Source organism: Furipterus horrens, unplaced genomic scaffold (assembly GCF_987537825.1).
Source record: "Furipterus horrens unplaced genomic scaffold, mFurHor1.1.pri manual_scaffold_7, whole genome shotgun sequence".
NCBI classification, from domain to species: Eukaryota; Metazoa; Chordata; class Mammalia; order Chiroptera; family Furipteridae; genus Furipterus; species Furipterus horrens.
The window spans coordinates 85,975,085-85,988,152 of record NW_028327177.1 but is presented as its reverse complement, the minus strand read 5'-3'; the positions used below and the strand labels follow the sequence as shown (position 1 = coordinate 85,988,152).

Below are 13,068 nucleotides of genomic sequence, written 5' to 3'. Positions count from 1 at the left end.
CCTTAGGGACTCCGGCTCCGGATTTTCTGTCGGGGTTTACTCCCTTAGCCTTTCCCCTGAAGAGGTATGCCGCAAGGCAGCGGAGGTTTTTTGGAGTCAGAGTTTTCCTTCTCTGATGTGCCCTGACTGGAAGATCGAACCAGCGACACTTAGCTCGCAGGCCGACGCTCAATCCACTGAGCTAAACCAGCCAGGGTTAACAAATGCAGTACTAAATAAGAATAGCTTTAAAATGTTTTTTAAAAATTTCTAGTCCTATCACTAGAACACATAGACAAGTTCTGAATTTTTCAATCAGAAAAATTGTGAGGCACTCAGTGATTACCTCCCTTAGTCACTCTTTGATTTCTCAGAACCAAAGTCACTCCTAAGCCAGGCAAAGTAAGGCAAAGAGCAAAGCAAGCCAAGAGAACAGATGCTGAAGGTTCCTATAACTTGGCAGATATACAACACTCGCAAATGTGCACCAGCTAATCAAAATTCCCAGGAAAGTCAGTCTGATTTACTAAAGCAACCACATGAAAATTAGTCTCCTTCTAATACTTTTTAGTCAGAAATAATTAAACACAATTATCAGTACTAGAAGGAAACAGATAGTAAATAATTAAAAAGAAGACCCCAGAGTGATCAATAAATCCTTTACTTATGCCAACCAGGGCCTGCTCTTCCTCACCCTGCCTCAGACATGTCCAGAATGTAACTGTTCTTTCATGAAGATTATTTAGTAAAAAATTGAAAACATTCAAACGCATATTTTTATTTTGAATATTAAATATTTTTCAAGGTCCTTCTACTTAGAAGGACAATGATAATGATAAAGATTATTGCTGACACCTATTAAGGTCTCAGTGTGGCAGACAGAGTGCAAAGCACTTTATTTGTGTCATTGCATTTAATTCTTACAACCCAGGAAAACCAGAATTATGGTTAACTTTGTATTACAGATGATAAAACTGAGGCTTGAAAAGGAGAGGGAACCTGCTAAAGTCCACAGATTATGGTACTTCTCCTCTAAGCACAGCTTTTATCTAGCCTTGTGTATCTCCCCACCCCCTTCCAGGACAATGATCTACTGCTACAAATTACACAGCAACTGTGCCATTTTGACACTGCACTCACCTGGAAAATAGTGAGAAGGAAAATGATGTTCATTAAGAGCTCCCTTTCAGAAAAGTTCCTCTGCCCTTTTAATTTCCCTACAGGGGAACACTGCCAGTACTGCCTGCAGGCTCACTCATCAAGGCCTGCAAGCACCTCCTAGGAGGCCACCAAATAATGTCATTCAGCAGTGACAGCCCCTTCTCCACCCAGTTAAGGTAGCTTATAGGTGCATGCAGACAGCATCATGTGGCAGCTTCTCGGGGATTGCAAGTAACCCACTGAAGTTGACCCCAAAACAGGTGAAAAATGCATGTCAGTCCCTTGCAAGAAAAAAATGCTTCATAAGTATTTCTAGCCTGTTTCTCCCCCGAACACTGCCTCCAGTGAAAGAGAAGAAGGCAAGTTAGGAAAAGATCTCAGTAAATACTCACTGCTCCCCAGGGGCCAGTCCTCCACTGGTTTCCACCAAGCACATGGGTTTGGCTAGGGCTGAAGCTCCTGGGGTGATAACCCACATTTTGGAAAGGGTGTTGAGCCAGGCCACTGTCTGGGGTCCGTTGAGGGCATGGTGACATGAAACAGTCCTGGTCAGCTTCTGGGATATAATCAGGGTCACACTTGCTTTTATCAATCACATGATCACTGTAGTTGACACATACAACTTGCCGGGTTGCTCTACCTTGTCCACATGTCACAGAACACTATGTTGAATGTTCAGAAAGAGAAAGGTCAATCATTCGGCAGGCATAAATTCATGAATGTGCATTTTTTTGTAAGTTGCTCACTACCCTTAAGGTTAATCAGGTCAAAAACCTTGGTATTGTCTTTGATTCCTTTCTTTTCTTCCCAGCCCATAGCCATTCATTGAAAAACCATGTTAGCTCAGTGTTCAGAATATACACTTCTCACAACCTCCACCATCACCCCTCCAGTCCAAGCAATCACCTTCTTTTGCCAGAACTATTGTAATGGCCTTTCATCTGGGCTCCCGCTTACAACCTTGAACCTACCCACCCCCCAACTCTGTTCTCTACATATCACAAACAGTGACCCTTACAAACAAAAGTCAGCTCATGTGACTCCCCCATTTCACTTTGGATGTTACTGAATGTCCAAAGTCCTTACTTGAACTGGTAGACCCCAATGATATGGTCACTGGCTATCTCTTTCACTCACCTCCTAATACCCTCCACTCACTGCATTCCAGCCACACTGGCCTTATGGATGTTTTTTTAGCATGCCAGGAACGCTCATATCTCAGGCCTGTGTATCTGCTGTACCTTCTACTGTACCACAGTAATATCCATGTGGCTCACTCCCTCACTTCATTTATTCCTCTCAATCAATGTCAGCCCTTTTCTGACCACCTTGTCTGAAAGCACATTCCATCTTTCTCTATGCCATTTCTCTGCTGGATTTTTCTCTAGTACTTATCAGTATCTGTTGCTATATTTTATATATTTCTTTATTTTCTCAGTGCCTGGAATCTCCATTGGACTAATTTCCACAAAGGGAAGAACTTTACTATTTGTTGTTCACTGCTCTTTGTACAGTGAGCTTGAACAAATACCTGTGGGTAAACAGATATACCTGATGTATGTATGCATGTATGTTTAAAGGCTCAAGACATGAAAATGAGATTATCTACCATGTACTGAGCACCCACTTTGTCATAAATATTTAACATTTATAATCTCAAATAATCCCCACAACAACCTTGAAGGTAGGTATTTTTTGGTCTTCTTTGAAGAGCAGAAGAAACTAAGGCTCAAAGACTTTAACCAGACAGCTCAAGGTCATGTAGTCAGTAAATGTCAAGGTCTCAATGCTTACACAGCTCTCTTTTAATCTACCTCTCAAATTTTATATATATGTTATGCTATCTATTGACATGTTAGTCTCCCTTTTCCTTATGTCTCTTCACCTATCCTAAGCTTTGTGTTTCCTGGACTCTGAGGTTTTGGCAAGGCAGAAAGCAGGAGCTACCGGAGAAAAGGTTTTTCTACATTTATAAAATCTCATAGATGGTGCTTGGTATGCATAGAGCCCAGATGCAAAGAACTGGATGAAGATTCTCACTTCTTACTCTTGACAGGAAAGCCAAGAGCCATTGGACTCCAAGGGACCACAGGATGCAGGAGACACCAAGACTCAAGATGAAAGATTATCTTCTTACTCCTCCTTTCATCTTGGTACCTTTGGTACCCTACACACCTACTACATTTTGATGTGACTCAATTAAGACTGGTTTTCCAATCAGCCCAACAGCATAGAGGCTTAAGTAGATTGTAAATTGATTTACACATTTTTTTTAAAATGTGCATTTTTTACACATCTGGCTAAGATTTGTACCAGCTGCACATATATAAAACACAACAACTTAAATCCCAATCTAACTCCAATTCTAAAGTATTACCCATGGATATCTGAGATCTGCTACCCTTTACTGAGCCCCAAACTTCTCCCAATCCCAAAGAATTCATTCGCTTACAGGGCTCCAGTCCAAAGCCTTCCACTGGCCACAGTGGCTCACAAAACATTCTTCCTCTGCCACTGGTCTAGGCAGAGTTATACAGGCTATCTCATCAGCCACGGAGCCATCCTCATCCCGGCAGCTGACATATCTCATCTGGGTACCTTTTCCACAAGTGGCTGAGCACTGGGTGTTGGAGTAAAATAATGTAGAAATGTTATTTGAATCAGTCACTAACTGGACAGCAATCCATTTTCTCTGGTCACATCAGAGAACATATTCTTCCCCTTCCACCCCCTTAACTTCTACCACTCTGTATCTTACTGGAGTCCAAGACCCAAATCGCCACTGGGTTCTGGGCACACTGTGTACATTTCTCCTTGCTTCTGGGACAGCTGGGGGAGGGTGACAGAATGGTAATTCACAGTCCTAGATGGGAGAAGGGGGAAAAGCCAGTTAGCTTTATGTCAATGCACATTTTTATGGTCATGGCACATAAAAATATAACAACTAAAAATTCTAAGACCTTAGGAATCTTTTCATATAGGGAAGAAATAATTCATATGCTGCAACTGTGGAGCTGCCCTCTAGTCCAGTGGATATTATAGAGCAGTTTAGAGAGAAACTTTATGTTTTGAATCTTTAAGAGGGTTGCTGAGCCCTTACTTCATGACTGCTCAGATGTAATAGATAATATTTCCCAGGCATTTATAATATGGTGGTTTGGAATATTTCAATAAAGCAACAAAAATAAAGATGACACAACTCACGAGTCATGTTTGGTTAATTGGTCAGTGATGACAACATGGACAACACTGACATTTTCATTTACTTCTTTCACATATTTCATCCATAAACAACACATGATGACATGCAGTAGACTAAGGGTGCTCAAGACAGAGGCACTGCATTGTCCGATGGAGATGTGGAGCATGAGTTCTGGACAAAGTCTGGGTTCAAACCCCGTCTTCAAAAATTGGCAAAGCTGGTGTATAATTCAAATCTTCTCTTCACATAATGATGCCAAAATCAAAGCCCACATAGAGTGATGTGCTAGTAAGTAATTATCAGCTAGCTCTCTTGAGAAAAAAGATGTGCATGTGTTTGTGTAGGTAGATATGCATCCACACATATGTTTATATATGTACATACATACTTATTATAAATTTTATTGATATAAAGAATGTGTAGCACACAACTTACAAATAACAATAAAATATATAATTCTTAATTTAAAATTCCATAAAGCCAATTGATTCTCACAAAATAGTTTTGTTGGTTTTTGCTGAACTCTTGAATCTGCTGACAAACTATGGTTGTAAGTGCTGGACAAGTGTTATTCTGACATAAATGTTAGTTGATGTTTTCTTTACTTTTTTAAAAGAGATACTTATTTAGTTTTAGATTTTACTTATTTATTTTTAGAGAAATAAGAAAGAAGGGAGGTAGAGAGGGAGAGAAACATTAATGTGCAGTTGCCTCTCACAGGCCCCCAAATGGAGACCTGGCCTGCAACCCAGGCATGTGCCCTGACTGGGAATTGAACCAGCAACTTTTTGATTTGCAGGCTGATGCTCAATCCACTGAGCCACACCAGCCAGGGCCTGTTTTTTTTTACTTTTAAGAGTAAGATGAAAGTGAAATGATGAAGATGCATGTAAGAACTTTACTCATTCACCAATGACATAAATGATTTCTTGGAAAATACCAGAAAACACTTCCTTAATTTTTTGTGCTATTTATAATGTAACAGCTGCAGACACTACACTCGTTTAAATTTAAATTTAATTATTAATATTTTCTCCATTACCTTCTTGTGTCTAAATAATCAACAAAGCAATAAATAAAACCCTGAAATACATAGTATTTGCTGACTTCTGCACTGTAAATACTCTCACCATGGCCAATTAAGCTAACAACTGATGTCAAGTTGGGAAAAGAGGTACAGTACTCATCATTATATAGTATTTCCATCATACAGACACACATAGGTAAATAACATCAAGGGAATAGATAATAGTAAAATGTAGGAACAAGCCAGCACCAGCACACTGCTGCCTGAACATATATGACTGTTTGCTGAACCCTGATTGAAATCATTAAAAAAAAACTAAGTTCAAGAAAACAATACAAAACAATCAACATTTTCCATTCACTAAAAATCAGAATCAATCCTACATACATTTCAATGACCACAGAAGAACAAAACTGGTACACCAAAATATTAGATTCAAAATATAACAAATAAGTAAATCCAGAACAATTTAATCAATGATTTTCTTCACCTACAAAGTTACCTATAACAAGACTTCAATTATGACTGAATCACTTGAAAGTGTTAGTATCTCAATGCCCAAAGCCAACAACTGAGTTGAACGAAAAAGACTTACCTGGGTCTCAGTCGGTCTAGCTGCTGCATCACAGACATCGTCATTTACCTCGGACATATAAGTCCTAACAATGCATTTCACTGTTCTGAGCTGGTATCCCTGTCCACAAGTGACACTACACTGGGGGAAAGAAATAAAACAAAAAGCACATGCAATTCAGCAAAATTTACCTTTCCTTTACTTTTTTTATGACCTTCTATAAAAGAAAAAAGTATTTCCATCATTGCGGGCCAGAGGGTAGGCACCCAAAGAAATTAGGTAAAATTAGGCAATCCTGCTCTGTACAAGTTATACTGATCAATTATCACTATAATATTTGAAATTATTTCTACCTCCATTGGAATTATATTTGCAGGATTTCAGTTCCTTAACTGTGAACCCCTGGAAGGAGGAGAGTACATTTCAATCATTGTTATGTCTTCCACACTATAGCTACCAGACCATGAAAAACAGTATGGCGGTTCCTAAAAAAATTAAATATAGAATTGTCATATAACCCAATAATTCCACTTCTGGCTATATATCCAAAATAATTAAAAACAGAATCTCAAAGAGATTTTAATATACTCACATGTTCATAGCAGAATATTTACAACAGCCAAAAGATGAAAGCAAATCAAGTGGCCACTGACAGATAAATGCATAAACAAAGTGTGATAGATACATACAGTGGATTATTATTCAGCCTTAAAAATGTTAGAAAGAAAATTCTAACATCTGCTACAACATGGGTAAACCATGAGGATAGTATGCTAATTGAAATAATCCAGTCTCAACAGGACAAATACTATATGATTTTATGTCCAGAATAGTCAAATTCATACCGATAAAAAGTAGAGTGCTGGTTGCCAGGGGCTGAGGACAAATGGGCAGTTAGTTAATGGGCCGAATTTTCGTTTTGCAAGATGAAAAGTTCTGGATATTAGTTGCACAGCAATGTAAATATACTTAACACTATTGAACTATACATTTAAAATTGTTAGGATGGTAAATTTTGTTGTGGTAAAAATTGTTTTACCACAATTACAAATTTTTAATAACAGGCAAAGGACTTAAGTAAACATTTCTCCAAAGAAGATATACAAATGGCCAACAAGCACATGAAAAGATGGCCAACAGGTCCTTAGGGAGATACAAGTCAAAACCTTAGGTTGTAATTAAAAAGCAGGAAAGTAAGAGGTGTTAGCAAGGATGTAGTTAAATTCAAACCTTTGCATATTGCTGGTAGAAATGTAGAAGGGTGCAGGTTCTGTGGAAAACTGTTTGGTCCTTAAAAAGTTAAACATATAATGACCATATGACCCATCCACACCTCTCTTGGGTATATACGGAAAAGAATAGAAATCAGGTGCTAAAAAGAACACTCATACATGAGTATTCATAGCAACACTATTTACAATAGCCAAGAGGTATGAATAATCCAAATGTCCAATGGGGGATTACTGGAAAAGTAAATGTGGTATAATGGAATATTATAAAGGAGCAAAGAAAAAATGTATGCTACAACGTGGATGAACCTTAAAAATATTGTTATATGATAGAACCAGACACAAAAAGTCCCATGTTGTATGATTCCATTTATATAAAATACTCAGAATAAGTAAAGCTGTGGGGATGGAAGGCAGGCTGTGGGCTGCAGGAGCTAAAGAGAAGAGTAAATGGGAAGTAACTGCTTAGTGAATATTCTGGGGAATGAAAATGCTTTGGAACTAGATAAAGGTCTTTGTTGTATAACATTATGAATGTACTAAATGACTGACTTGTTTACTTTGAAATGGTTAACCTTGTACATGAGTTTTACTTCAAATAAAAAAGCAAAATATAACCATAAAAAGAAAGTCAAGTGTATTAATACTAGTAATCTCTGTAATATAGAGTTATGAATATGTTTGATTTTCCTCTTTTTGCTAAATAACATCTTGCATAATTTTTCTTATGAATAGGCATTACTCTTAAACAATATTTTAAAACACAGTTCATTGACCTGAATTACACGTTTAGGAAAAGGAAGAACAAATTTCTGGCTAGGATTGGCCTGGTGTGGACAGGGGTAAAAAATAGGTCCACCAGTTGTAAAAGATGTTATATTTAAATTGTAACAGTGACCCTGAGCTGTGCATCTTTCTTCTTCCTATTCCCTAAGAGTTATGCAGATGGAGACAAAGAGGAGGCAAGATTTGAAGTGTATGTGGACTCTCCCTGTTCATGCAGAGTGATCAGACCTTTTGACTGGGGATGCTGAGCAATGGGGAGGATCTGGAAGTGTTCATGCTAATGACAAAAAGTGCCAGAGAGCAGCAATAAAGCTGCTCCCTATATTGCAGACATATTGAAAATGAAGATGCAAGCTAGACAGCTGAAGTGGCTGAGGCTGTGACTGGACAGGGTGGAGAGAGTCATTCTTCAAGAAATTACGCAGGTGACAGCAGACAGCTGCTTTGCTTCTCTTGGGAACCCAGAGAGCTACTTAAATAGTACCAGAATGCTTTTTGCTTATATATTAGGAAGGACTTAATTTCAAGAGTAGTGGCTTCTCTACTTCAAACCCAAGGGAGACTTTCACTCTGTCTTTTAGGAATAGATCTAGTTAAGACTTAAAACCTACAAAAAAAGGGACTCAGAAAAGACTCTTGCAAATCGAGATAGTTCTGAAGCCTTTGATCTAATTAACCTGTTTGAAGAGTCTGACTTACTTATGAGAGGTGAGCTTTGGAAATGTGACATTGGGAGCCAAAACATCCCACCCAAATTCTGTCCAGACCCTCCTGCCAAAGACACTGGGGTTGGATCCCATTTTCTGTAACAGATGCATAGGGGCAAACTAGAAGATAATGTCAGACAGATTCGAGATCTATGGTAAATTGTTCAAATGTTCATGTCTCAATCTAGTTTTAACCCAAGAGTGAAGACATACACATGGGTCTGTAAAGGGGATAGTCAGCTGCAGGAGGGCAAGTGGCAACCCTGGGAAGTGTGGTAAAATAGTTGCAGAGTTTCTCTTACTTTGACAGAGCCACAAAGATCTAGTGCAAGTCACACAGCGGTGAAATCTCTGGTGCTGGAATGCCCAGCTGTAAGTCCTCCCCAGATAAAAAGGAAAGAATGTAGTTAAGAACTTTATCATTTGAAATACCTGTCCCCAGGGACCCGCCTGCCAGGATGCACATTCCATCTGCTGACAGGTCTTCATGGAGGTCGGCTTGGTCTCAGGGTCACAGATTCTATCGTTTAATCGATCTTCACCGAACTGACACCAGACCTGACGGTGCTTGTGCCCTTTCCCGCAGGTTACCAAGCACTGTAACAAGAGCACAGCCAGTCCGAACAATGTGATGTGGGTTCCGGGGCTGTTCATGGACTAGCAGAAGCAGGTGTGCTCTTTTCTCACAGCAATTCCTCTCTCTCATAGCAATTTGTAAATATATCAATACCCATTTCATCCACTCTTTCATCCATCCATTCAGTATTTATATAGGTTCTGGGCCAGTTTCAAGCACAGAATAAACTTGACCCAGCACCATGCTCTGAAATATTGAAGACAGCAGTCATAGTTTTCTAGAATAGAGTTAACTGTAGGGAATTCATGAATCAGACCAATCTGGGTTTTAATCCAGAGATCAAGTGACCTATATCTCAGTTTTCTCCTCTGTACCATGGGGAGGATAGTACCTATAGCAAAGAACTGTGAAAACTAAATGAAAACAAATTCAAGTGAAGTGCTTACCATATGGTCATTTAATAAATGTTAAATATAATCATCATTATTGTCTATGCTCATTGGAGAAAACTTGAAAAATGTAGAAAAACATAAAAGAAAAATCTATAGTGATCCAGGAATCTCACTATCCAGGAATAATCATTAACATTTTGCTGTTTTCTTCCCAGTCTGTTTATCTGTGGAATGCTGGATCATATTGAATACATAATAGAACTTGATATTCCCAGTTTCTACTTTATCAAGCATTCTTGCAAAAGTTTGTTACGTCATTTGAAATGATACTTTAGCTAATATTAGCTATCTAAGACAAACAAACCCATTACCTTCTTTCATCTTTTTAAAAACAATACTAGAGTTTAATCTAAGGCAGCTTGTTAACAAAGAATAAAAGCACAAAGTTTGTTGTTAATTTGTCCAGGAATCAGACATTGTTAACTACATGCATGGTTACTTGTCTGCCATTAAAGGGGCATTAATAGTATCCTTTTAAGACTCACATTTTATTTGATGCTGAAAGTAAACAGTTACTCTGAGTTTTTGTGGATGAGATAAGGGAATGCACGCAGAAGCCGTTAGCAGGAAACACCTCCTTCCCCACATTCCTGGCATTGTCCATAAATAAGGAAACTTCAGTTTTCCTTCCACGTGCTCTCCAGAAGGAAGGTGGAAAGAGTCATGTGCTCAGTGAGAATCTTATGGGGCTATGTTAATAGTGAGTACTAACAATAGCATCGAAGCAAGAAAGAGGTTCTGCCATCTTTGTCTAGCTATCTTGGGGGGCCGCCTGTCCTCAGTAATGAAGGGTTCACCTATGCTTCATCAGGTAAAGGGTGAGAAAAGCATACATCTGGAATACTTTCCCTTTTCCAGGTTTCCACTAGCAACTGGATGGGTAAGTCAGATATGTCACTCATGGGTGTCTAATTCTCCTATTTTGAGGATGAGGAAGTAGAACACCTCACTGTTTACTTTAGATCTAAGCCAGTGCATCTATAATTACTAAAACCTTGATTCCTTTTACAGTGACTTAGCTAGGACTCAAAGAGGAGAGGAGGTGAGGGACTGGAACTTCAAAGTTGCCAACAAAAGCTGCTGTAGTGGGTGATCCAGCTAAAACCACTGTGCCTCTGAAATTGCAAGTGGACCAGTTATGTCCAGTATGATAGTCATGGAGTGAGTAGAGGACTGGAATTGCTCTTTCCTCAACAGGAGGAGGGAGAAGGGTATAGCAGATTTAAACTTGAATAGCTGGGGGGGGGGGGGGGGGGCTCAAAATTAGAGTATCTGATGATCTAGTGGAAATAATAGCCCTCCCATCTCACCTCTGACCAGTCTCCTGATTTCCACTGTGGACAAGGTAACTCATTGCACCTCTGAATGGTGACTTTGTCTTGATGTATGCATTTGCTATCATCCAGGACATCATTTCGTGTGTTGGCACAAATAGCCCTTCTCCTCTGGATTCCACCACCACAGCTTTCAGAACACTGAAAAGAAAAAAAAACTAAATAAAACTGAGTTTCTTACCAAGCATGCTCAAGATCCTGGCTATGCTGGCTTATCTCTGCCAGACCTAGAAACAACCAAACAAGCAACCAACCAACTTTGATCAATTCTAGCTGTTATTTTGGGACCATCTGTTCATGTCATCAATTTATTTACTAGATTTATAGTGAAGTCAGTATTAGTAAATGGGAAAAGAAAAATAAAATTGTAAATGGCCTATGGGATATGGAAAAGTTATTGATTGATTTGGTCTACCATTCCCAATTTTCCATATGCCATGGCCATGTCAGGCATTACTAATTAATCATGGTACTCTTTTTCCATACAGCTAAATGGGGCTTCTTAACACAGCCCTAAAGAATGAATTACTTGATTCATCACCATCAACTAATCAGACTTAGCATTCAAGAAAAAGACTCTCTTGAGAGAGAACCAACTTACTTCAGTCCAAGCAGAATAGCGCCAGCCTCCTGTGTTACATTCTCCTGAGCATTTTTCCTGGTTGCTTGGTTTGGGGTGACTGCTGCAAGAACTGTCATCAACCTTCTCGATCTTCCCATCTAGCCGGCTATATTTGGCACAGAAGATGTCTAATGTGCGGTACCCTGAGCCACACTGGGCACTACATTCACTCCTGCTAGCAATGTGCCACCTATGCATAACAATGGGGAAAAATCAAGAGTTCTCTTAAATGTCTTATCTATACTCAACTGGTGGAAGACTTGTTCACTGTTTTTCCTTAACTCAAATACCACAAAACTCAAAGCCATAGTAAACTACTGCAATCTAGTTTTAAACCAACATACCCTTGTATTTTTCATGGCTACCAAGGTACATGGAAGTCAGAGTGATAATTAGTCGTTCTATTTTGTAAAGATTCTCCCCCTGATACAGTCAATCTAAAATTCAAGCAACCAAAAAACAAACAAAACAAAACAAACAAACAAACAAAAAAAACCACACTGGAATTTATCAGAGAGAAAAAAAGCAATTTTATATTTAAAATGTTCATGCTATACAGCACTTCATTTATCAAGCAAGCAGCTTCTAAAGAACTACTGTTGGAAATTTTACTCAGGAAACCTCCTTTATGTAGGCCTATGCTAAAAAGTGCTCAATGAATATCCTGTGAATTAATAAAGGAATGGATAATTGGGGCTGTAACTGTGAATTTCAGTGTGCTAAAATGTGAGTAAAGACCTTAAGTTCCTTGAAGACAAGGACCATAGTCAGAGCAACTCAATTATATAATTTTTTTAAAAGACTTTATTGTTATTTTTTAAGTATGTTTTATTGATCAAGTTGTTACAGTTCTCCCAATTTTTTCCCTTTACTTCCCTCCACCCAGTACCCCCTTCCATCCAGCAATCCCAACCCCCTTATATCATGTCTGTGGGTCATGCATATAAGTTCTTTGGCTTCACCCTTTCCTTTTTATTCTTAACTTCCCCTTGTCTATTTTGTACCAAGCAATTATGCTTCTTAATCCCTGCATCATTTCCCCATTTCTCCCCTTACCCTCTCCCAGCTGATAATCCTCCAAATAATCCCCATACCTATGATTCTGTTCCTATTCTGCTTTGCTTAGTTGGATTTTGTTTTTATTTTTTAGATTCAGTTGTTGATAGTTGTGAATTTGTTGTCATTTTAATGGTCATAGTTTTAACCTTTTTCTTAAATAAGACCCTTTAACATTTCATATAATAATGGCTTGGTGATGATGAACTTCTTTAGCTTTACATTGTCTGGGAAGCACTTCATCTGCCCTTCCATTCTAAATAATAACTTTGCTGGATAGAGTAGTCTTGGTTGTAAGTCTTTGCTTTTCATCACATCGAATACTTCTTGCCAGTCCCTTGTTGCCTGCAAAGTTTCTTTTG

General features: G+C 38.7%; 1 protein-coding gene across 1 annotated transcript in view; it reads right to left on the bottom strand.

Annotated features, from left to right (window-relative positions):
* Positions 1–13,068, bottom strand: part of ADAMTS9 (ADAM metallopeptidase with thrombospondin type 1 motif 9) — a 184,945-nt gene that overhangs the window by 85,836 nt on the left and 86,041 nt on the right. The window contains exons 20-26 of the mRNA XM_090283884.1: positions 11,630–11,840; positions 11,005–11,169; positions 9,098–9,262; positions 5,965–6,084; positions 3,899–4,003; positions 3,593–3,760; positions 1,533–1,802 (exon numbers count right to left, since the gene is read on the bottom strand). Coding sequence (XP_090140010.1) covers positions 1,533–1,802; positions 3,593–3,760; positions 3,899–4,003; positions 5,965–6,084; positions 9,098–9,262; positions 11,005–11,169; positions 11,630–11,840 — 1,204 coding nt within the window. The remainder of the gene's footprint in view (positions 1–1,532; positions 1,803–3,592; positions 3,761–3,898; positions 4,004–5,964; positions 6,085–9,097; positions 9,263–11,004; positions 11,170–11,629; positions 11,841–13,068) is intronic.